A 26,095-nucleotide genomic window follows, 5' to 3' on the forward strand; every position below is an offset into this window, starting at 1 on the left:
GGTTAGACATGTGAACCCCTAGAAACTTCAGGTGCTCTACAGTCTCCACCGCAGCACTGTTAATGTGGACCGGTAATGTGCGTAGGCCAATTTCTTTGTTGTTTTAGCACCATTCTGTGAAGAGTTTCCCCTCCACTCTATAATTGCCCTCATCACTGCCCGGGATGACACCCACCACTGTTGTGTCTTCAGCATATTTAATGATGTGATTGGTCATGGGTCATAAGGGTGTATAGCAGAGGGCTCAATACGCACCCCTGGGGTGAGCCAGTACTCATTGAGGTGGTAGAGGAAGAGTTAGCCCTCACTCATACAACCTGAGGCCTTTTTACTCAGGAAATCAAGAATCCAGTTCTGAAGGGGTGTCCTCATCCCCAGTGGGCCCAGTTTGTTAACCAGATGCTGGGGGATTATGGTGTTAAATGCTGAACTGAAATCAATGAACAGCATCTGGACCCAGGTGTTCCAGACTCTGATGTACTGCAGTGGCTATTGCATCCTCAGTTGAGTGGTATGCAAACTGAAGCAAGTCAAAGGATGCGGGCAAGATGGAAGTAATGTGTTCCTTGACCAGTCTTTCAAAACACTTCATTATTAGAGTGGTTAATGCTATTGGGCGGTAGTCATTTAAGCAGGCAATGGAAGATTTTATTTTTACTGTATATAATTTGGGCATACAGTACGTAGTCTCTGTGACGCCTCACATAGGTTTCTGAAGAGCCAACATAAAGCTCAAAGTACGTCGCCGTTGCCATCTTGGCAGTGCCTGACGTCAGTTAGTATCACATTGCAAGACCTTCCTCCACAGAGCTGCCAAAGAGGATCTGGCTTGTCAACACAGCATTCCGGGATCGGATGGAAACGTGCTCTGGTTTATTGGCAATTCTTTCAACCAATCATAGTCAATGAATCGTCTTGGGCGGCGCTAAGCCCCGGACGCAGCAACGGTGCCTCTGCAAAGTAGCCTTGGGAAGGAACTGGAAATCCAGTGTGTAATGGGAATTTTACTAAAAATATACACTGTATATACAGTATGTAATTGTCAGTTCTAGCTTGGAGGATGTTTCCCGAATTAACCAAAGTTTATAACGTCAACAAAAAAAACGTGGATGGTGAGGGACAGCCGAAACCTCTGGCGGCACCGGAACTACACTATAAATAAAATGATGTTTATGTTAGACTAGACGTCGGCTAATCCAAAAGTTAGCAAAGAGGTGGAGTGTGGATGGAGCTGAGGCTGGCTGAATGAAGCCTTCAGTCTATGCCCGCCTCCTGTGACAGCAGCCACCTGTCACTCAAAGCAGAACGGCCTTAATTATGCAGAACTTAATATGATTTAAACAGCATTTTACCACTGCTTCATATTTCAGCCCCGGAGGTTGCGGCTTGGTGGACACACGCTATATACTGTCATTACTCTGTCTTTCGGTGGCAGAAACCCATTTTGCAGAATACATATTCGCCAAAATGTGGACCTTGTCATTAGCTTTTTCACCTCATTAGATCACGATTCAACATTTTTCTCTTGGATTGTCAGTGTCAGCTAATAGAAGGAGAAAAAATTACAGATGGGGTTTGGAAAGCAGGAGGGAGATTAGATGAGAGATCCAGGCAGTAGAAATGTCTGCTGTCTAAACAGAACATACACTAACAACAATAACTTTAAGTTTCCATAACATGTCAGTTTAAATACACAAGCTTCTTCCTCCTCCTCGTCTTCTAAGTTTCGGTGTCCACCTCTGCTTCTCCTTCGCCACATACAGTAACGTTGTTTTATTAAAGGGCAGATACTATCGTATAGACGTTCCAGCGGAGCCTTTGCTCCTGTAATATTTGTAACAATATCGCTGCAATATTTGTAACAATATTGTAGCAGCAGCAATGTAAATGACAAACAGAAGACAAATGGCTTATTGAAACATGAGAACACTGGGTAGCGAAGTGTGACAAGTTGTAGCCAGAGGAGGAATAAACTGAGATGTGGCCATACAGGTGCCACCTGCCACCCATTTCTAATGTTATCACGAATGGGTCGAATGGGTGTTATCAGTGCTTATCAGCCGCATAGACATGGGTTAGAAGGGGCCGGCTACACCTTCACAGAGATCCTTTTACACACTGGGTTTCAAAAAGTGTCTTTTTCTACTGTCACTGTCTGTACATGTGCCCTAGCGGCTCTCTAGGCTTTTCATTACCAAGAGAGCCATCAAGGACTTTAAAATTAAGGCCATTTAATGTGCCACTTTCAATCAATGCAGCAGATGAAAATGGCATCAGCAGCTGCCAGCTTGGTGTTACTGTCCAAACAGCCATAGCTAAATAGCTCATGTGCAAGGCAGAGTTTTCAATTCAAAGTCACAGTTATCCAGCGAGATGTTTTCCTCATCATTGCTTCTGGCAGGAGAACCTCCAACCGGAGCCAAAAGCTGTGTTTTATTATGAATGAGTGGCGGTGGTCTCCCTGCGCTGCAGTTTTAATTGACACAAGGCCAAGCGGCTTTGATGTTTGAGGCGTTGTGGTGACAGAGAGAGACCGGTACCTCATTACTGCTCTCTCTCTCTCTATTGCCCCCCCCTTCACGCCTCCCCCGTTCGGAGCGACGGAGGCTGCAGGGACAGCGTGTCAGTCATGTGAGGGGAACAGCCGAGGCAAAGCGTGGGCAGAGAGGAGGGCTGAGGACGTCACCGAATCAAACGCCCTTTTCTTTTCTTCCCAGACTGTGGGGAACCCCTTGAAAAATGCATTTCTATTCAGATAAAATGAATCTTAGTTAGGTAAGCAAGTCAGCAGTTAACTTAAGCAAGTAGTGTAGCATTCAGAAGTGTTCACTCACTGGCTGAGATGTAAGTGTGATGCATAAAGAGAGAGGGAATGTCAGTCAGGATTATGTCAGAAGATAGAACATATTGTGCAAAATTCTGCAGTCAGTATTGTCTGTTATTGTTATTTAATTAGAAAAAGGTGAAGAACTGGCCAGTCCAGGTAGATCATTTCCACCTATTTTCTAATGCAAATCAACTTGTTTTTACTAATTCTTCTTGGTACAGCCACATGAATCATATATATATATAAAAATATTTGTTATTTTAACAACCTGTTATGATGTATGTGTATGTTGTGTGTAATGTCTGTAAACTACTGGGACCAATAAAGTATCTATCTATCTATCTATCTATCTATCTATCTATCATGTGATTGCAGGAGACATATAATACAAAAATCAATTTTTGGAATTGTATGATTTTGAATTGATAGAGCGTGAATTGCGATTCAAATTCAAATAATTTTTTTTGCACGCCCCCAACAGTCAACCATGTCTCCTAAAAAGTGACGTTCACATACCACGCTGTATTCTTAATTTACTTCCAAGGGAAACAAATGTTCTCCCAGATTCTCCCAGTTTGTTTCAACACTTCCTTGTACCAGCCACAGCCGCACGTTGTGAAAACGCCGACAGTTTTAAACGTGTTGTTAATGTTCTGAATTGAAACCAAATTACTTGGTTAGGTTTAAAAAATGATCATGGGTTCAAATCCTCCATCTCTGCCAAAGGTTGTTGGAGCTCAGATAAAAGTCCCACAAAGCAATTTGGAATGCAAATAAACAGAAATACAACTGTGAATCTTCTACGTTCTGCAGACACTTTCTGTCAAAATATACAGTCATACAGCTGTCAATACAGAGACATTAGAGTGTAGCTTCATACAGTATATTGATATTAATATAATATCGATATATTGCTCTGCCCTATGTGTGATACATGTTTTCTTGTCTCAGGCTGTCTGACAGAGTGGGATGATATCCGCTGCTGGCATCGGGCAGATGTGGGACAGGTGGTCAGCGTCTCGTGTGCCAATGCGTCCCAGCTGTTTGCTAACAACAAAGGTAACTCCCCTCAACTCACCTTTCTTTATATTATACCTTGTTCTATATATTTGATGTTTGTATCTCACTTCTGGTTAGTCACCCTGAAGAAGGCCGGTGTGCCGCAACGCGTCGGTGCGTATTTTTTACCTTCTGCTATGCATTAGGCGCATCAATAAAGGCTTCTTTCAACATTTTCTTCATGGTTTTCGTGCTGTTCTGATCACTTTTCACTCAGCTGGGGGACAGATGCAGCCACCTACACGCAGAAATGCATTAATAAATTGCAAACAGTCGCTCAGTCACCATGAAAATAAATTATTTTTGTCTTCACTTATGTATTTGAAGATAATTCCTTTTGTTTGGTATAGGGTTTCCAAATAACAAGAAACACATTTTGACATAAACCAGCTGTTTTATTGTGTCGATTATTAGGGACTCTTTTAATCCCTTTTTTTGTTCTCTTATATTTCATGTTCAATCAATCAAATGTTATTTATAGAGCATTTTTCATACATTTAGAGTGTGGCTTTACAATTAAAAGCAATTGCCCCCCTTACCCCCATCACACAAATGGATCCCCAGACACCCATAGACACAGACCCACCACCAACGTCCACACACACCCTCTCTTCTACATACAATAAAACTAACATGTGGCTGAACATGGAAACACTAAGTTAATTTAAATGTTGTGTAACTTAAATGCCTCTCAACTGTTTAAAATGGGAGTTATCTTTTGAGGGATTTTAATAATTATACATTATACAACTAATATACTGTACATTAGAACTTTTATATTATTTTTGGGGCAGCAGAAATGTTTTCCTTAGCTCTGTTTGAGACTGTGTAAAGGATGCAGAATGCAGAAATAATTAATAATCCCGCCAACAGAAAATCTTGTTTTATCCTTTTCATCCATCCTGCTTGTGCCTCAGCTGTATCTCCTGCGTTGATGTTGTCAGTCAATAATCTTTCTTAAGGCCACGTTGACTTTGGGTTTGTGAAACTGGAGGAAGCCAAAAAGCAGGCAGATAAAAGAAATTCTAGCATGATGAAACTGTGCTCAGTTTATCCATCGTTCAGTTTACAGCTCAGCAAAGTGACCAGGTTATATTTAGAAATCTCTTAGGACCAGTGTTATACTTTCACTGAGTGGTTTACGGAGACTGGACCTTGTTTTTCATACGTGGATTAGGCAAACTCATCTCCTGTGTCTGGACTTGGCTGCATACCCTCCGCGCTGTTTACACGACCCCCACCTTCTTCAGACCTCTGTCTCATCCAGCTGGCTGGTCTAAAGAAGACTCAATAAGCTCTGAATCTGTCATGAACCCCACAATGTATAACAGAGAAATATAAATGCAACTGAAACATTAGAAAAAAAAAATGTCTGGACATGTGGGAGACAAAACGATGACATAAAAATATGTGTTGTCAAAAACAGACCCAGTGGAAATGGCATGAGAGGAAGAAGAGGCAGTAAAAAACTAAAACATATCCTAACCCTGCAGAACTTAGGGGGTCTTTATTAAAGGTCCCATGACATGGTGCTCTTTGGATGCTTTTATATAGACCTTAGTGGGCCCCTAATACTGTATCTGAAGTCTCTTTTATATAGACTTGTGGTCCCCTAATACTGTACTGAAGTCTCTTTTATATAGACCTTAGTGGTCCCTAATTCAGTATCGAAGTCTCTTTATATAGACCTTAGTGGTCCCTAATACTGTATCTGAAGTCTCTTTATTAGACCTTAGTGGTCCCCTAATACTGTATCTGAAGTCTCTTTTATATAGACCTTAGTGGCCCCTAATACTGTATCTGAAGTCTCTTTTATATAGACCTTAGTGGTCCCCTAAACTGTATCTGAAGTCTCTTTTATATAGACCTTAGTGTCCCTATACTGTATCTGAAGTCTCTTTATATAGACCTTAGTGGTCCCCTAATACTGTATCTGAAGTCTCTTTTATAGACCTTAGTGGTCCCCTAATACTGTATCTGAAGTCTCTTTATATAGACCTTAGGGTCCCCTAATATGTATGAAGCTCTTTTAATAGACCTTAGGTCCCTAATATGTATCTGAAGTCTTTTATATAGACCTTAGTGGTCCCTAATACGATCTGAGTCTCTTTTATATAGACCTTAGTGGTCCCCTAATACTGATCTGAAGTCTCTTTATATAGACCTTAGTGGTCCCCTAATACTGTACGCAAGTCTCTTTATATAGACCTTAGTGGTCCCTAATACTGTATCTGAAGTCTCTTTTATATAGACCTTAGTGGTCCCTAATACTGTATCTGAAGTCTCTTTATATAGACTAGTGGTCCCTAATACGTATCTGAGTCTCTTTATATAGACCTTAGTGGTCCCTAAACTGTATCTGAAGTCTCTTTATATAGACCTTAGTGGTCCCCTAATACTGTATCTGAAGTCTCTTTATATAGACCTTAGTGGTCCCTAATACTGTACTGAAGTCTTTTTATATAGACCTTAGTGGTCCCTAATATTGTATCTGAAGTCTCTTTTATATAGACCTTAGTGGTCCCCTAATACCGTATCTGAACATTTACCTGAAACCGCAATCGTTCCCTAACCTTAACCAAAGTGCTTTTGTTGCCTAAACCAAACCATGGACAGGAGTGTGGATGTGAATCCGTCTCCATGGTCACAGTCTTGCACTTTGTACGTCAGTAAGCAAATATGTTTGTCGTGATGTATGTAAACGCAATGTCAAACAGGATCAAAAAGCCAGAATAGGTCAGGCTCTAGCGTATAAAAATAAATAAATGCCTGTGTACGTCTATACATTGTATGTACTCCTAGCATTGGCGTAATTTAAAGCTAATTTCCTTTCCATAAATAAAGACTAGTGCTGTCAGTTAAACGCGTTATTAACGGCGTTAACGCAAACCAATTTTAACGACATACATTTTTTTATCTCAATATTAACGTTAATTTTGGCATAGTAAACTTAGTTTTTTTCACATGCTGTTGCAACAACTAGTAACGTTAGAAAAACTACAACACACACTGGATCTAACTAGACCGGAAACCAAACAACAGGCACGCCGTGCACACGCCGGTTGGGCTTGTGGGCCGGCCAAATAGTCGTAGGCTAACGTTAGGTTTTAAGTGCATGGCGAGCGTGAAACTGCAAAATGGACGCCAACAAGATTCTGGAAAAAAGTTGACTTTTTAAAAGTTGCCAAATGTTCCATTGACGAGACCAAAGTGATCTGTGGATTTGGTCGTTGTGAACTGAGCAATCATCGCAGCACGTCCAGTCTGAAATACCACTTGATGGCCAAGCACACAGCTGATGCCAATACTCTACCCCCCCCCGTCAAAGTATTTTTTTCACCCTTTTATCGATGGACAGTGTCACACTGTGTGAGAGATTATTTGCTCCAAGTGAGAATGTTACTTGGGAAATTAAACACTACAGTAGGCTATGTACTAATGTTGTTTTTAATAAAAAATTAAGAAATCACAGGACATTTATAATAGATAACGTGTGAATAATTGTGAGATAACTATGACATTAATGTGACTAATCTCAATAACATTTTTTAATCATTTGACAGCGCTAATAAAAGACAGTTGCACCATCAATTGATGCAGACAGGGCACAAATTGTTGCAAAGAAATTCACCAGAATGCAGAAAAAGTTGTGTTTTACACTCAGAATTTCAATTTTGCTCAAAATTTAAGATCTCAAACCCTGCAATGTTGAACCCCAAAATTTCACCCTTGACTCCTATTCTTTCTATTAAATGCACCCGATGTGTGGAAACATTGAGTTTGAAGTCCAGAATCTTGCAGTATGTCAGTCAGTGTTGCTGACTTACTTTATAGTAGCTGCAGAGAGCATGTGCAGTATGTGGGATGCTGGGATGTACAAATGATGCAGCAGTGAGAATGAACGACAGCACAAATCAGGAAAAAAAAGAAGAAGAAGTGAAAGTTAAGCGTTACCCTTCAGGAGGATCGGGAGGCGGAGGTTGCTGCTGGTGACCTCATAACTCAGAGTTAGTGGGTTCCTGGACCCCGCTGGATTTCCTCCTCCACAGACTACCCGGATAAGTCAAGTGCTGAAGCTGTGCGGTGAGACTCGGCCTATCCGACGGGATGCTGCGAGCAGAGAAAATAATGAATTGGAAAATCAAAGAGTTCACTTCGAGAGCCAAGAGCTTGAAGAAGGAATTGGCGTCGCTTGTTAAGTCTGGCGGTATGAGCACTAGTGCCCTCCCCCGAGCCCTGGCCTTCAACCTGCGTTCACATTCCAACCATTCACCCGCCGACGCTGCGGCTGCAGGCTCTACACGCCACCTCATACTGAGGCTAATGCAGCTGGATATCGGTAAAACCACCCACAACTCAAGCCCCCACACTGCGCCCGGCTGTGCTGAGGAGGCCGGACGGGCACATTCACATCGTGAAACATGAAATCAGTTTGGTTTTTTTCCACTGTAAACTTTTCATCCTCCTTCTTGTGAACACAGAAAACACGGATGACCTCGCCATGGAGCTCGGTTAGCTGAGTGAGCGCTGTCATTCTAACTCCAGGCCATGGTGGGAGAACATGGCTGCTTTATGTGAATTCACTGTTCAAATCTTCATTTTTGTTATACTTTTGGACACACGGGGAACTAAAGTTGAACGCCTCCTTAAGTCAAGTTCTGTGAAGGATAGTAACAGGAAACCTACTGACATTATATTTGAAAAAGAGGTAAGATCTGTTGTAAAAGCCAGTTTCTGGAGGATTTTACTGAAGTCAATAAAAGATGTTTGAGCAGAGTATTGATCCCAACAAAGTAAGTGACATAGTAGTGTTTACCCACCAATCAATTGGATTTGAAGTGGAATCACATACTGTGAAATTTCTGATGTACAGGCTCTTAAAGTGAAAAACATGCGTGCAGGCACATTGCACTAATGAGAGCATCCAGAAGGACTGTTTGAGAAAGGGTTGTTGTTTACCGTTTAAGTACTGTGACAGCGGAGCTATGGATGGGGCAGGTATGCATGCAGGCATGATTCATTATCTTTCATTCATCGTGGGATTATAAAAGTGTAATTTCCAGGACGAAAATCTAACTAAATAAATGCTTATTGTTTTTGTACTTCAAGACTGTCTCTCTCTCTCTCGCTCTCTCGCTCTCACACACACACACACACACACACCAGCTTGTCATTATCATACACAGTAACTTTCTTTTACATTAAACTTATTTAGAAGCAGTGCTTGTCACTGTGTTTTGTTTATTTTGGCAAAAATCTGAGTAGATAAACTAAATATCAATATATATAAAAGCCAATAAATATAAAGATGACCTCTCTGTCTTATCTTGACTTTGTGTTTGCCAAATGTGTACAATATGACAACATACACCATGACATAATAACTTCTGTCCTTGGACTTAATGAGCTAAATATAATAATTTGATCAAAGCTCTCCAGTGTAACAGACCAAAAATCACTATTAAAATCATGCAGCTGGCATTCATGGTCATCAATCCAATTACTTAATATCTTAATCTATCCAACCAGATGGTGATAATAATTGACCTTTTTGTTGCTTTCCAAACGCAAGTGAAAAATACATAAATGAAAGAGGAAAGAGAAAAAGCAATTGTCTCTAAACTTTGGACACATTAGACCCGAGACCTCTGTCAGTCTGTCTGAATGGCAGTGCTGTATTGTGCTGGCTGTATTAGTGCTCACACTGGGAGGGTGCGTCTCCAGCCGCTCCCATCATTAACAGGCAGATGGAGTTATACTGCAGCCCACTGAATCCTAATGAAGAGCTGCAGCGTTATTTCACTTCTGAGAAATACCAGCGTTAGTGCTCATGTGTATACACGTAATAATGGCTGCGTCTGCGAGAGAGAGAGAGAGAGAGAGAGAGAGAGAGAGAGAGAGAGGGAGAGAGAGGGAGGGGGGTGCTAGGAGAGTAATGAGTGTATTTTTCTTATTATATACTTTATTTAATCAGGGAATTCCATTAAGATCAAGATATAATTTACAAGTGAGACTTGAGAACAAAATGAAAAATCTAAAAATACAATCAAATGAAAAATAAGAAATCGTTTAATATCAAGACGGCAATATGCAGGCGTAATTGGGAAAGCAATGTATAAAATGATTTCATACAAATAAGTTGACAATGAGACATTTCATATAAAGTGCATTTTCAAATGACAGTGATGCAAATACAAAGACGTCTGACTGTACTTTGCAAAACAGTCCCAGTTAGAATCGACCCAATGGGGTTAATGCATCCAATTTAAGATTATTCTGTAAATTATTCCAAAGTAATGGGGCAAAATATCTAAAAGCTGTCTTTCTAAGATTACTTACAACAGCAGGGACCAGAAGTGTAAGCCCATCCTGACAACGAGTGTTTTGAGTTATAGTTATTACCCTTCATCATCATCATCATCAGTGTCTCAGTGACACTGATAGTCTCCATGAAGAAAGCTGCATATTCATGAATCTAAACAACAAATGGCAACAAATGGAACAGTTATCAGCCATCATACTGTGTTTGCATGTTATTTGTGATGCTGTGGAAGAAACAATCAAGACTATCTCTCGTTGATTAGACATTAAACGTGACTCTGCAGCACGTGGATGTCAGTTGAATGTATATTTGAGCTGTTACACACATCCTCTATTCATTCAGGTTTAATGACCATGCTGTACTCTGTACTTAACCTCATTCCTTTAACTAAGCTTGTTATGAACTTGCCTTTCTGCGTCTGCATGAAGAGGTCTCTCTCTGTGATCACTTTTAAGTTCTTTGTCGTATTGTCCCAATCAGTTTTGTTATTTCAATGTAAAAAAGGACAGTAGTGTCCACATACTTAAGGCCGTGTAATTCATCTGACTCTGACAATTCTGCTTTGGGGACAATTTCTTCAACAAAAAAGTTGGTTGGTTTTTTTTTTATTTTATTTTTCCATCATCACAAACAAAATTACTTTCACTTCAATTTCCTGTCTGTCTGTTGTCCAGAGCAGGTCAAACACCAGTGAAGAGAGGAACCATCAGAGTCTTTAATCTCTGTCTCTCTGTTTACATGTCCTTACATGTCTGAAGAGTCTCAAGTCCATACTTCCCCCTTCAAATTGTCTTCCTGTGTTTCATTTAATAACTCTTCCACTACGGTAGTTTTCACGGGTGACTAATAAGTGCCACATCTCTCACTCTTCCCTGGCTTAGGTTTCAGTGTGATCTCTGTGTACATCCTCTTCTAGATGGCTCAGCCTCCCCTGGTTTCTCGTTTTTGGCGTCTCCTCTGTCTGTACCGTATACCACTGATAGGTTTATGTGTATTTTTTTTAAGGTTACATCTACAGGAACTGCACGGAGCATGGATGGGCCGAGCCCTACCCGTCCTATGACAAGGCCTGCGAGTTCACTGAGTACGAAGAGACAGATCCAGAGGTAGATGTTTTAGCTGGTTCTTTCTGGGAATTATTCTTATTCTTAAGAACTACTACTAGTTCATAGTTCAGCACAAGGAGTTTCTACATGGTAAGTTGTGTCACCATTGGAACACAAAGTTCACTAAATGTCCGGCACATGTCTTGCAGACCCAGCTGATACTCATATGTTGTTTTCCAAACTCTGCATAGAAGAACGTGCAGGATGTAGTCAATATTCTTGCATTGTTTTGCATCCGACGCATTCAAATCAAGTCGGTCACAGAAATCCTGCAGCATTGTTCATAGAAAGCGCTGGAAAGACACGCCAAATTCACCTTGTTGAACCCATTTACTCAAGTTAAAGCTAACTTTCATGCACATGTCAACATTTACTGCCTACATCAAATTTAAAATGCAGCGGCAGCTCATTGTTCACATCAACCAGCACTTGTAACGGTGAGTGTCAAGAGTGTATGTAAGTGAGTGAGCAGTTCATAGTTAAAACATACATGCTAACATTGGTTTATTTCTTTTGTCTTTTGTTGCATTTCAGACAACATACTTCTCCAACTTCAAACAGGTGTACACGGCGGGCTACGCTACCTCGCTCATTTCTCTTATTTCAGCGATCTTTGTCTTTACCGTGTTCAGGTAACTTTGTTGTCTTCCCAAGAAACTCCACAGCAGCAGTTGTCTCAGGCAGACACACCCACACACCAGCCAAATCATATCACGAAGATATTGGTTGTTTTTTTCCTGCCATCTAATACGCCGTCCGCATTTTTAAACACGTCATTTACATTGTGAAATGGTCGCAGTTATTGTTAGGTTTAGGCACCAAAACTTCATAGTTAAAGGTCACATGACATGGTGCTCTTTGGATGCTTTTAATGTAGACCTTAGTGGTCCCCTAATACTGTATCTGGAGTCTTTTTCCCAAAATTCAGCCTTGGTGCAGAATTACAGCCACTAGAGCCAGTCCCACAATGAGCTTTCCTTAGGATGTGCCATTTCTGAGTCTGTAGGTCTCTTATGACCTCATAAGGGGCAAGATTCCAGATCAGCCCATCTTAGCTTTTATTTTCTCAAAGGCAGAGCAGGATGCCCAGGGCCTCGGTTAATACCTATCACCATTTCTAGCCACTGGGGGACCATAGGCAGGCTGGGGGAACGCATATTACGCAGAATTTGTCTTTCTTATACTTTGTCACCTTTCGGCTTTGCTCCCGTCAAAATAAAATACTACAGCCACTAGAGTAAACTGCAACTATGACTGTTAGATCAGCAAATGTGTGTATGTTGTTTTTAGAGGATGTATGTTTGACTTAATTTGGAAGACTTGTTGTTTAACCCCCCCTCCCCCATCCCCCCATTCAACACCACCCCCTACACAAGCACTTGCTTAAGTAAACTCAACTAAACACAATTTCCCAAACTGTGTACCAACCAGGTGTTAAAGCTTGAAAAAAATTTTTTTGTGTGTGTGTTTCTTTAATAGAAATCACTCTGGTAAGTTTTTGCTTTGCATTACAGGAAGTTCCACTGCACCAGGAACTACATCCACATCAACCTGTTCTTCTCCTTCATCCTGAGGGCGAGCGCTGTCTTCATTAAAGATGGCGTTCTTTTTTCGGATGTAGACCTGGACCACTGCTTCATGTCTACTGTGAGTGTAAAACTCCACCCCAGCTCCATTGGTGTGTCCATATAACCAGTGGTTCCATGTATAATGGAAATATACTGTGTGACAGTCCGAGTATAGTCTATATGATGACGATTCACTAAGGGGATTGCTGCGGTGCCGCCAGAAGATCAGGTGGATGTCCCCTCATCTTTCTTTGTGTTTGCATTCTATACTCTGGTGGATTTATGAGGACCATGGTTACCTGGTCCTCAGATCTCTGCAGGGTAAATCCAGACAGCTAGCTAGACTATCTGTCCAATCTGAGTTTTCTGTTGCACGACTAAAACAACCTATGAGCATACACAGGTTCCACCAAAACAAGTTCCTTACCGAGGCTGTTTTTCAGAGGCCCCGTTGCTTCGTCCGGCGCAAACGGTGCTAACGAATGAAAACATGATTGAGTTTTAAGGAGTGTCGTTCTTTCATATCAGTTAATAGAGGAAAGGAAAGAAAGAAGACATGACACATAGGGATGGACAAGTCAGACAGGAAACACTGGAGCAAAGGCTAAAGGAAAATAAATTAAGAAAACGTGAGAAACAAAGGAAACGATAACACCAATATGTTATCATGTCATGTTGGATGTGAATAAAAAGGATTAACAAAGGAAAGAACAAGAGAGAGAGTGAGATTATAATGCTGGGAGTGACTGAGGGGAGCCTGGGAGAGCATTAATGACTAGTGTTTCTCTTCCTATTTTTCTGCTGCTGCGGCTGCCTGGAGTGAAGGCAAGTGTCCCTCTTAAGGGGCTACAAGGGACAAGCATCAGCAGACAAAAGGATGATGTGAAGAAAATGAGAGGAAACACTTGTGCTCCATCCAAACCAAAAAGACAGAGAGATTAAAGAGGGAAATTGAGACAGGAAATATTGTGACTATCATGTTGGCTGAGTCCTGCAGTGACCCAGCTTCAGATCTGACACGCGGCCCTTTGCTGCGTGTCGTTTGATGCTACCAAGCCATTACCCGCTGTTTGCATTCCACTGACTGACATTTATTTGGGCGCCACTTTAACAGCGAATAACTTTACATCTATTTGTCCGTTGTTCATTTCTAAAGAAACACACCAATGTATAAAAGGCTTCATTGTCTTGTACCTCACGTTATGGCTCCGTAGCAGACGTTTTTGTAAAAATAGGCTAAAAATTGTGTCATAACCGCGCGACTTACGGTCACATAGTAGGGGAATCACCAAATAGTACAGGCTAAGCTTGCAGACGGTTTGGACTTCCATTAGCTGATTAGATTTAATTACTAACGTTAACTAGCATTTTAGTTAGTAATAATTAGCCTGTGTCTATGTTATATCCTAACATACCTACCTCTCCGTCTCTGCTGATTGGGAATGATTGAGATTTCTCTTGGCACAGCTACCAGAAGACTTACAACTTTCAGACAGGTTGCTCACGTCACATCTACGTCTTCAAACTCAGTTGGAGGCTGGGTATTAATGCTCAGCATCACCGGAAAAGTGCTTCTGATATCCTTCACTGGTCTCTGTCCAGAGCAACGGGATCTGTTGGTCCATTTCTTTAATTGTCTACGTGTACACCAAATCACTAACAAAAAAAAGTGTATATTCATCCATAACATGTTTATCAAAAAACTTTATAAAGCAATACTATGTCCATTGTGGCCAACAAACTATAACAATGCAATTTTAACACATGTAAAAAGTGACTAAGAGAAGAAGGGCTTGTTTTGTCATTCCCTATATAGTTCACTATTTAATAAACACTACTGTACATAGGGAATAGTGATTGAGAAATGGGGAAATGAATTTAAACAAATCTACTGGCCCTAGTACTGTAAATTGTGGAATTCTAGAAAGGAAAGCTTGACTTAGCATTAGTGATGACCAAATGAAGCTTTGCGAACCAGTGTCTTTTTTTCTGAGCCCACTAGATGGCGCTCTCAGTTTTAAGAGAAAGGCCTGGCGCATTGCAATTCCGTGTATTCTCAACCAATTGTTGAACAGAGAGCGCCATCTAGTGGGCTCAGAAAATAAAGACACTGGTTCATGAAGCTTTATTCGGCCATCACTACATAGCATAGCAACAGTAGCTAATGAAGACCCAAGATGTAAATAAAAAGTTTCCGGAAAGTGTATTTCTTCTCTGTCTTGTTTTCCGCCTTCTGTGCTCTCAAATACATCATCAAAGACCTATTTTTGACCCAAACACTGATGAGAGAGAACACCACGCCCCCTCCAGATAAATGACATCCATGGACCCATCTGATGCTTGTGGCTGTTGTTGTTTTTGTCTCGCAGACATCCTGTAAATCCGCCGTGGCCTTCTTCCAGTTCAGTATCCTGGCCAACTACTTCTGGCTGCTGGTGGAGGGCATGTACCTGCAGACGCTGCTTGCTCTCACCTTTGTCTTCCAGAAGAAATACTTCTGGTGGTACATACTCATCGGCTGGGGTGGGTCTCTGTTTACCTTCACTTTCTTTCTTCCCGCCTTTGTCTCTTGTAAGAGCTCCGCGTGACTGATCAGGGGACTCTGTTTGTGCCTCCTAGGTGTCCCAACAACAATCATAACGGCGTGGATCCTCACTCGAAACTTCTACGATGACAAGGGGTACTCTCATCTCATTCATATAAAATGCATGTTTGAGGCTTTCATATGTCAACATTTTCACTAAAGTAATTAGTGTACCATACACTAGAAGACTTTCAACAGACTTTGAAAAGACTAAAATCTGACACCACCTTACATCTAAAGACAACCATCTCACATCTAAAGTTAGATTGGGGACCTTGCAGGGTCACACATTGCAAGACTAGATTTTTTTTTTAATTTAGCCAAATGTGGAAAGACAAATCCATAACCTTCAGATGAGGGAAGTCTGCAGCATTAAACTTCATGTTGTAAAGCCCGTTAAATGAACGACTGAGTTCTCTCAAAGACACAAAACTGCTAAGAGAACCTAAAGAGGAGGAGTTAATAGATGCATTAGTAAGCAGCTAGGGTAAGCTGGTATCGTTGAGGTAAAGTTTGCTGAGTTTCTGTTCCGCCATACATGCAGATGAATTGTGGCAGTACCCAGAGGTCTGTGTTTATCCGCCGGAAAATCGCCAACCGTCCCTCTTTATCATTTAGCCTAAACAACTGCTGCTATCTGTTTGGTGCTGGAGGGACCCAGTGGTTGTTGACAGTGTTCATGATTCAACTTAAACCTAGGATAATATCAAACACGTTTGATTTCATCGGAACGTCTAGACAGCAAAGAGACTGACTCAGACTGAGTATTACACCAAACAATGAAGATGACAGGAGCGCGCCCCAACTCCGGCAAGACTCTCATGATTTCATTCCGATATTTGAAATGGTCTGCGACAGTGGCATTGCTTGAAAAGTCGTTTGGTGTAAGGTCAACCCGTTCTCACTCTGAACGCACAAAATATGGAGGTTTGTACAAGTAGCTGTCCGCGTCTGTTGCAACAAAAAAGGCGCCCTTCAGCGTGTGTGTAGAACGTACCAGGGAGAGCAGCATCTAGACGGGGTTTAGCGAGTAGTAAGGGGGAAATTCCGCGTAGGGACTTTCCCCCAGGAGAGCGGGGTTCATGTCCCTCGTGTGTCCTTAACCGCCCCGTTATTGCCGTGTGTCAGTGAAATGTAAGCCCACCCGTGACACTAGAAAAGCAACACAGGACCGAAAATAAGCACAGCAGAGACACCAGAAAGGTTGCACCTCCGCGTTTAACCGAATATCTTTAAACTGTTGTGGCTGTAAAATGACAACAGAAATAAAACAGGGGCCATTTGTCTACACAGAAGTAATTTTTGTCGGATCACCGTGGCCAACTCATGTATCCTTCCATTAACACTCACTGACCCACTGAATATTTGTTTTGCGACATTTTCGGTTCCTGGAACAGAAGCACCCTTTGCCGGGAATCCCGGGCACAGCTTTTTATGTCTAATACACGGCTATTGCATGATGAGTGGATGATTGTCAAGTCTGGGACATACAGTGAAATAAAAAGTTAGGATTTGCTTCTACTTTTTCTAAAACAGCATTCTGGCTGCAATTCGTGAGTTGTTGTGTGTTGTCGTGGTGAGAGGAACAGAATTGCTCTTCTGTAACTGCCTTGTTTATCTCATTACTGTGGGTTGTGTGTCTCAGGTGCTGGGATGACACAGATGTGGCCATAATCTGGTGGATCATAAAAGCTCCAATAACTGCATCTCTACTGGTGAGTGCAAAGCCGTTACAGTTACAGTGGGAGCTATTGAGGAATTATAAGAGTCCTCAATCTTGGATCAGGGCTTTATGACTCTGACGCTGCACCAGCTTGCTGTAAACTCTTAGTGTGTGTTCATATTAGATGCAACAATAACAAGTCAAGGGAAGTTGATGCATTTCCTACATGAAGCAGGGAAACTTGGCCAGTGCACAGACACAATTGCTATCTTTGGCAGTAAAACTTTGTTTGAGGGAGAGCAATTTCTACTTTCATGAAACTTTTATTTTGCTTGTTATTTTTTATTTCATATTTCTCCCCAATTTGAAATGGCTGAAAGGTGTTCATGTTTCCTGCCGTCAGCCCGGTCAGGGCCAGTGTGGATGGCACAGTTGCCCGGTTGTTGCAGTTGGGTAATACCCCAACCTCCAAGATATTATAACATATGGACACCACATTGCAGTGATTGGCCACTGAAGAGGATTAGCTCTGACAAATCAGTAGGAAGCAGGCGGTTTGAGGAGACCATGCGCTCCGTCCTCACTGCCCCGACTGCATAAGTCTATATCGACAACGATTCAAGTAGAGGACGGCTCCGGTGCCGCTGGAAGATCTGCCGGTTGTCCCTTATTTTCGGCCGGATGCCCTTCACCTTCCGCTTTCTTTGGGTTGGCATTCTAAACTCCGGTTGATTTCCAGAGTTTAAAGTGTAGGTGAAACATGAGGTATCTCAAAACAAAGGTGATTTTGAGTGAGAAGTTGATTGCCAGAAACTTTGTATCCATTTTTTTTCCATTTCAATTAAATGTCCCTCTTGTTATACCTAAATACTGTGGTTTGTCTATTTTATTTTTCTTAATAGCTCTTCGTTTTCCATGTAGGTGAACTTCATCATCTTCATCAACGTGATCCGCATTCTGGTCCAGAAGTTGAGATCTCCTGGTGTTGGTGGCAACGACACCAGTCACTTTAAGTGAGAAGAGATTAAATATCCCTCCACATGATGACATGCACAAACTGAAGGGACATGGGGAATTGCTTTTTTTTCTTTTTCTTTTTCTCATATGAAACAAATCTAAGGCTAGCAAAATTAGGCTAACAAAGTACTACTGAAGTTAGATGGCTAACGTTAATATTTCACATTCACAGCATGAATGTGAAATATCAGTTAAAGGTTATCTTATTATCTTAAAGTTTGCTGATGACACTGTTAGGAACATTGCACTGGGTTTCAGGAAGATGAAACACTCCTCTTCATTGACAGCCATTTTGACTGGTACGCACCAGAAAATCTGGCGCTCATCGAAAAATCTCTCGCGAGCCAGAAAATGGAAAAATCCCCATGTCCTTTTAGGGGCTCGGTAACTAACTGTGTATGTACTTCATTGACCTTTTTACAATGTGTGCAGGAGGCTGGCCAAATCCACTCTGCTTCTCATCCCTCTGTTTGGGATGCACTACATGGTTTTTGCTTTCCTGCCAGAAAACACAGGAGCAGAGGCCCGAATCTTCATAGAGCTCGGTCTGGGATCCTTCCAGGTAACATATAAATATATTATGTTTATAACATATACAATTTACATTTTTAATGATCCAGTGTCCAGTTTGCTCAGGATGTACACTACATTTTTAATATTTAACAGTTTTGGATAATATTTTTCTGCTCTGAAGGGATTTGTTGTGGCCCTGCTTTACTGTTTCCTGAATGGCGAGGTGAGTAAGCATTTTATCAGACCATTATATTTGTAGGCTCATTGTTATACACTTAATACGATCTAATTAGAATGAGTCATGGAGGGCACCATTCATCCTAAATCATTTTAAAGTGCAATTAGTTAATATTTCTTTGCAGTAAAAGGACCATACAAGTAGTTTTGCTTGCCTTAATCAACCACCAGTTGTATCTAGTTTACATGATAGGTATTACCCAAAACAGGTGAATTTCTAGATTAATGTGCTATCTTTGGAGAAGGTGTCTGACAACATTATGGAAAGTATTTCTAAGGTGGTTGACCTTTCTGTTAAAGAGTAAGATCCTTTTTTTTTAACATAATCAAATCTGTGAAATTGCATTCGCTAAAGCCACCAGACTCCATGTAAATAAACAGTAATTTTAGAATCATAAAATACACTTTATTCAAAGTCAACAGAAACTAAATTTAATTATGAAAAGCCGTTTTAGTTTATCTTTGCACTTTTCCAACCATCACAACTCTAGTTTTGGTTGAAATCAACAGATAGTTTACCAATATACATGTGAAAATATTTTGGTTCTATACACACTAAAAGCATTGTTTTTTTAAATGGAGTCCGGTGGGTTTAGCGCTAGCGACTTCACAACTGTTTCTGGTTAAACAGAAAGGTCTCAAAGAGATTTTAAAAAGGAATATTTCTGTCGGCTTCCTTTCCATAATGTTGTCAGAAACTAATAATCTAGAATACTAATCCAAGCCTATTAATAAAGCAATTTTAGTGAAAATTTGATCCATAAGGTTACATTGCGGCCTGGTCTGTGGATGCCAGTTACAGCGTTCACGCTTAATACTGGACCAATTTCAGTTCAGTTTCAGTTTCATTTCGGTTGCTACCAGTCACTTACACACAATAACATAGAAAAACAGGGTCCAGGTTGAAAAAAAAAAAAGGTAGATACCCTTTAAATAGATTTGAAAAAATAATTTGTTCCTGTGTCAGCTTCTAGATAGCAGATGAATTAATGTATAGGTCAGGTTGGACCTTTGAGGATCTCTTAGGTTAAAATACTATTAATGCATTTACCTATTTCATTTACCATGGATTGGCATTTTTTAGTATGTATGTTTCCCCTGTCTTTTAGAAATCTTGCTGTGTTGTTTGCTCAATAACATTTCTGTATGTATGTGTGTGTATGTATGTTAACTGTTGCAGCATGGGCAGTTAGCCCAAGCAAAGGTTTTCACTCTGTGGAACCATGAAGGTTATCTTATCTTTTCTTATCACTCAGTTGATGTGACTTAGGAAAGCTGAGGTTTCAGGAGCGGCTACCTAAGTAAGCTTTTATGAAGGCCCTGCACACCCACACAGCTGTTTTCACTTTGTCTGGCTAATTAGGCTTCGGATCAGGTTGAAAGCGACGAGGTCTAATCAGGCGGGATAAGTGAAAACATCTGTGTGGGTGTGCAGTGAAATAATTCCTTTCCTTAGTTAAAATTGAATAAATAAAAGAATTGATTTATTTGTCACTCACAGGTGTCAAATAAAGCTAAAAATTGATCGTATGTCAGTAGAAGTTAGTAGTAACAAACATGATATACACAGTGCAGACCTGAACAGTTAATAGAGACCTGAAAGAGTTAGCTGAAGCAAAAGCTTATATATGCTGATCCTATGTTCTTATCAATTGTCCATCTCAAAGTAAATGAAAAAAAACTAGATAAAAGTAAAGAAACAAGGAAATTAAACACATTTGTAACTCTCAAAAATAGCACTACAAAATATTTTCTTAAGGTATATTGGCATTGTTCCAATGACTTTTACAATTACAATTTTTTGTAAATAACATCATTTTTTAAGGCATTTTAGACCTTTATTTCCATAGGACAGATAAAGACATGAAAGGGAAGAAAGAGGGGGAGTGACATACGTGCGCCCGCTCTACCACCTGGGCTAACCCGACCACATCATTACATCACTTTACAGCTGTACTAGATATAATAAAATAGCTTGCAATTTGAAAAGTACACTTACAAATACTGTTTACATCATATTTTACGTATTGATAAAAAAAAAAAAAAAAAACTATGGACACATTATGGAAGTGATTCTAAATCAGCCCGGAACATTATCTGCATTTATTTTTATAATAAAACAAATCCTTTAATGCGCTAAACTCTGCCATTCTACTAGTATAAGTCCTTTTAAGACATGGAGGGGGAAAGCCCAGCACAGACCAACAGTGTACCTTTAAGATAGAGAACATAATTCAACCATGGTCTCTGGAGCATTTGTTTTCCATGTCTCCATGATTTTCCTGTGTTTTCACATGCGCGTGTGCGTGTGTGTGTGTGTGTGTGTGTGTGTGTTCAGGTGCAGGCAGAACTGAAGAAGAGGTTTTGGAAGTGGCAGACTCAGAGTTACCTGAGGTACAGTAAACGACGGCGTACGCTGTTCACTGAAAGCAGCACGGTCACTCAGATCTCCGTCTTGGACAAATCCAGCCCCAAAGATCAGCCGACCTCAGAGACACACGCCCTCACAGCCAGCAACGTCTCCATTGTGTGAGGAACGTTTCCTAACGTTCATGTCCTATGTTACACCCGCTCGGTATTTGGACGACGTCCTGAGCAGGTGACTAAACCTCGGAGCCTGATTGTTGAATGTTTAAAGTTCCTCTTAACTTGGTTGCAGAGTCCCACACGGGCTGTCAAACGTAGGTCTTTCATTCCCTTTTTTATTCACAATATCCCACACCACTTTTCCTCATGATATTACTTATTTTTTTCAGGCTTAAGACAGAGAGACCACATGTGCTAGTGCCTTTGTTTTTATCACAGGCAAGATTTAGCTTTGGGGTCCCTTTAAACCACCAAATTAGTTCTCTTTTACTAAAGTGCTGATATCAATTACACCATGAATGTGGTTTGAAATTATTGTCCTTTAAGTTAAAAATCAACCACATTATACTAAAAGTAACAATTATGATTAGTTTCTTAGAGTCCTTCTAGTTCAACTGTTCTGCTTCGTGTTAAAATGTATTTACTTGTTTAGTTGTAGTTGTTTTTTTGTTGTTTTTTTATAGGGGGAAATGTACATCAACTAAAATAGATTGTCCTCTGTTGTGGTCTCAAGTAGCCAGAAGACAGACAATGGTCCAAAAGGGGTTGGAGCAGGACAGGACATGTTGTAACAGGACTTTCACTCAGGACATTGGGATTTGTGTAAAACCAAAAGTCAACTGCATTTAACGGATGTTAGAAGTGACACAATGACGTCCGCGACGTCGCGTTACGTCCTTATTTTAGCAGTTTTTTGTAATTTTATGCCCCAAACCCTTAACCTTCACCCTAGCCTATGTCAACAACGTATCATTTGCGGGGTTGATCAGGTGCCGCTGGAAATTCTGGCCAATGTCGCTAATTTTTTTCGGCCAAATGTCCGTCTCCTTTCTTTGTGTTGGCGTTCTAAACTCTAGTGGATTTCTGAGCACTATGGTTACCTGGTCCTCAGATCTCTGCAGGGTAAATCCAGACAGCTAGCTAGACTATCTGTCCAATCTGAGTTTTCTGTTGCACGAGTAAAACTACTTTGGAACATACTCATGTTCCACAAAAACAAGTTCTTTCCCAAGGAACCTTTTTTTTTTTTTTTTTTTTTAGGAACTTCTTTGTCCTTTTGCAGAGGCACCGTGCTCTCAGGGCCACTCAAGATGGTTGTGATTGGCTCAAAAAAATGCCAATAAACCAAGGCACGTTTTTCTCCCTTCCCAGAATGCTATGTGGATTAGAGACTACCCTAACCCCAGACTACCCTAACCCCAATCCCTAATGTTTAAAGTATTTTATGGCCTGAACTTAGTTCTGTTTACCAATGTGGCCGGTAAGTTAAATACAACAGTCACATGATGACGGTCACAAGATAAAACCATCATACATAAAAATGTGTTTTGGAGCTATCAATGTGGTGGCCCAATGGCACTGTGGCCTCACACCAAGCTGGGTCTGAGTTTGAATCCAGGTTGTTCTGGGCCTTTCTGTGTGGAGTTTGTATGTTCTCCCCATGTTTGCATGGGTTTCCCCTCTACCGTCAAAAACATGTACTAGCGTCTCCAGTCAGTGCCCTTGATCGAGGCACTGGCTCAGATCTGGAGCTGGTCCCCGGGCGTTTTACAGACATCACGTTCAAGCGTCTCATTCGGAACCGGATGTCACTTTTTCTAAACTTAACTCATTTTGGTGCCTAAACCTGCGACCATTTCACAACGTTTAAAATAATAGACATGTTCAAAATCGCAATGCTTTACGCTCACAACCCCAACCAGGTTGGTTGATGTATGAGTTGCTATTTTACCTGAGGGTTGTCTCAGAAGGACAAACAACGCGTAACGTCATAGGGTTTGGAGGTCTGATTCCGCACTAGAGCCCGACCGATATATCAATGGGCCGATATTATCGGCCGATATAATTATATATATATGTATATATATAAAATTAAATATTCATTCATTCGAATAAATGATTCTAATAAATAAATATCTAAAAAATAAAAACCATGTTATGAATGTTGGCGTTGCATAGTTTGTCCACCAGAGGACGCTCTACAACCTGTTGGCAACACTGATTTTTATTTTGATACTGTGTTTTTGTTCAAAGGACTTTAAGTTTTTTATCTTAAGTTTGTATTTTTATACCTTTTATTTATCAGAACTTTAATGTATTTTGACATTCCTCTGATCTGTTGTGACAATAAAACAAATTATTATCATATTATTTTAGTGAGAACTCATAAATAGCTAAAATTAACTAATGTTAGGGAAAGCTGTTTGTGTTTTGTAACGCGTTTCTGAATTTTTAAAAAAAATATATGACAGGCCAATACATCGGCTTTTGAAATTACCAATTATTTGTATCGGTATTGACTTTAAAAATCCTTTATCGTCAGGCTGTATTCATCACTGGTCTCCTTAATGTTGGCCAGTACAACATAATCATATGCAACAAAACAAAGCTTTCTTCGTGTAGTGGAACGTGCCCATGCTACCATCAGTGGCTCTGCATGCAACATGTTGCACAGTGCACTATAGCACACATCTGGAGCACTAGACTGTAAAACCTATTTAATGGTCAGATTGTTTTTATGTCTCTGTGTGACTGTAAATAGACTTAAACTACAGTTTATGTTTTTCATAACAACAGTACAGTTCCTCCAACAGATTTATAAACCACATTAAATGTCCTTGTTGCTGTAAATCATAAATAATAGATAAAACTGACTTTCAAATAGATAAATTGGGTGTTTATATTTAACAAATTTGTATTATTTGTTTAGGTTTGTATATGTGTGAGTTAGTTTTATTCTTATATGCTGTAATATTGCAAAATGTGGAAAACACTGTATATTTCCCCTATTTGTTAAGTTGCTGTGCTAACGCTAATGCTAATCCTTTTTTCCTTTGAAAATCATTTTGATGAGCCGTTTTTAAAGTTAATAGCTTGCAGTGTTTTTGTATCTGTGCTTTTGAATTCATGTATTTCTTATGTATATTCTTCTTTGTATGTTTTGACTTGGTAAACAGTCAGCAGGTATATTCAGCACACATCACATATTCATGGCAGAAAATATTACACTCAGCTACTGACCGCTCCAGTGCCTTTTATCATACAGTATTACCTACAGTAGGTTTGCTTTCAAAAGTCTCTGTAACCAACGCATATATTTAAAGATTGTTGAACTATTCCATGTTCTTGAGTCTTTGCTGCGCAGCTTAACAGTTGTGCTTCTGTGTTGTGTCAGATTCAAGGTGTGTTGAGGCTAAAACCAAGCTTTTCGTGTTGTTTCTGGACCTTGCTTTTTACATTATATCCATTTATATTGTTATTCCTCTTTTCTTCCTTGATAAAGTGATTTTGATGTTTCTTCTACAGGTTCCGGGTAACTACATGAAAGTTTCTCATTTGGTGTTTTCTTATTTTGGGCTGGGGGCTAACATGACAGGACAACGCTGCTGATCTAGGATTTTCTTATTTTCAACATCCCATGAAAAGACCAAAACCAACAATGTGTTAGTCCGCTTCTCAATACTGTATGATTGTGACTGTCTGGTGCTCTTAGGCCCTGTTAACACGTACATGGTTATTTTGACAAACAAAGACATTTCCTTCATTTACTCTCAAACGGAGAATTTGCCTTGAATTTGAGGACCAGGTAACCATAGTCCTCAGAAACACACCAGAGTTTAAAATTTCCAACACAAAGAAAGCGGAAGGTGACGGACATCCAGCAGAATTTCCAGCGCCACGTGAGCAATCCCTGAAATGGAACGTTGTGGCTTTAAAGTAGCTAGCAACTAAAGTAGCCAGCTGTTTTATTACATTAAAAGGTTTTTCTTTCACAAGAAAGTACATATTTTGAAGATGTATGTCTTAGGTGATGTGAGCTACAGACAGGGAAGGGAAAAGGGAAAGTATTAAAAGATGGACTGTGATGCCCTTGGTGTCATTTGAGTTCTACACTGAGGAGGTGTGTCTTGACTTGTGCCTCCTGTTTGCAGGTTACTAATTAGAGTAACTCAGCTCACCTGGGTCTGGTGTGCTGTGGCAGTATCCTCTGTCTCCCCCCCCCCCCCCCCCCCCCCCCCCCCCCCCCGCCTGCTGTCTCCACAGGAGTGGTGCAGGTCCAGAGGTTGCGCACAACTCTTAGTTTTTTTTCAGCAAAGCGCGACAAAGCGGAAACAGGCAGCCTGAACGAGCTCGAGGGTAACTGGATGCCAGGACTCTCAGAGTCTCTCTGGTAAACTTGCTGGGTTAAGATGAGTTCTTTCATGGGGAATGAAAGGCTTGATCCGACCAAGTAGGTCACTGAATCAAATGACTACAAAGCTACTCCAGTTCAGTCGTTTTACCTTTTAATTCTTCTTCTAGGCTGTAGAAATAGCAATGTCGTTAGCCTTTGCTCATGTAAGTCGAGTGCAGATTTGAGTCGCGCATGCTCAGATTCAAACGGTTTACGGCCTAACCTGTCACACTGAAACTTTGAAATCCATGAAATAATAAACTTTTCTCAATACGAACAATAACAGAAGATGGGAATCATTTTCAAAAACGTTTTAGCTATCTATGAATGTTTGATTGCGAACATTAGCTCAAAACGCCATTCCAGTGACAGCCTTTGTTGTTGTTGACTTGTAGCCAGCAGTCATAGAACTACGTTATGTAGGTCCATTTTTACTGTG

General features: G+C 40.5%; 1 protein-coding gene across 1 annotated transcript in view; it reads left to right on the plus strand.

The window, feature by feature from the left end:
* Window positions 1-24,114, plus strand: part of ghrhrb (growth hormone releasing hormone receptor b) — a 39,598-nt gene extending 15,484 nt beyond the window's left edge. The window contains exons 3-13 of the mRNA XM_032525388.1: window positions 3,779-3,886; window positions 11,214-11,314; window positions 11,849-11,946; window positions 12,829-12,961; window positions 15,252-15,405; window positions 15,502-15,562; window positions 17,112-17,181; window positions 18,051-18,142; window positions 18,579-18,708; window positions 18,841-18,882; window positions 21,235-24,114. Coding sequence (XP_032381279.1) covers window positions 3,779-3,886; window positions 11,214-11,314; window positions 11,849-11,946; window positions 12,829-12,961; window positions 15,252-15,405; window positions 15,502-15,562; window positions 17,112-17,181; window positions 18,051-18,142; window positions 18,579-18,708; window positions 18,841-18,882; window positions 21,235-21,429 — 1,184 coding nt within the window. The 3' untranslated portion in view covers window positions 21,430-24,114. The remainder of the gene's footprint in view (window positions 1-3,778; window positions 3,887-11,213; window positions 11,315-11,848; window positions 11,947-12,828; window positions 12,962-15,251; window positions 15,406-15,501; window positions 15,563-17,111; window positions 17,182-18,050; window positions 18,143-18,578; window positions 18,709-18,840; window positions 18,883-21,234) is intronic.
* The last annotated feature ends 1,981 nt before the right edge of the window (window positions 24,115-26,095 follow it).

The sequence above is a fragment of the Etheostoma spectabile genome, chromosome 9, assembly GCF_008692095.1.
Source record: "Etheostoma spectabile isolate EspeVRDwgs_2016 chromosome 9, UIUC_Espe_1.0, whole genome shotgun sequence".
NCBI lineage: Eukaryota > Metazoa > Chordata > Actinopteri > Perciformes > Percidae > Etheostoma > Etheostoma spectabile.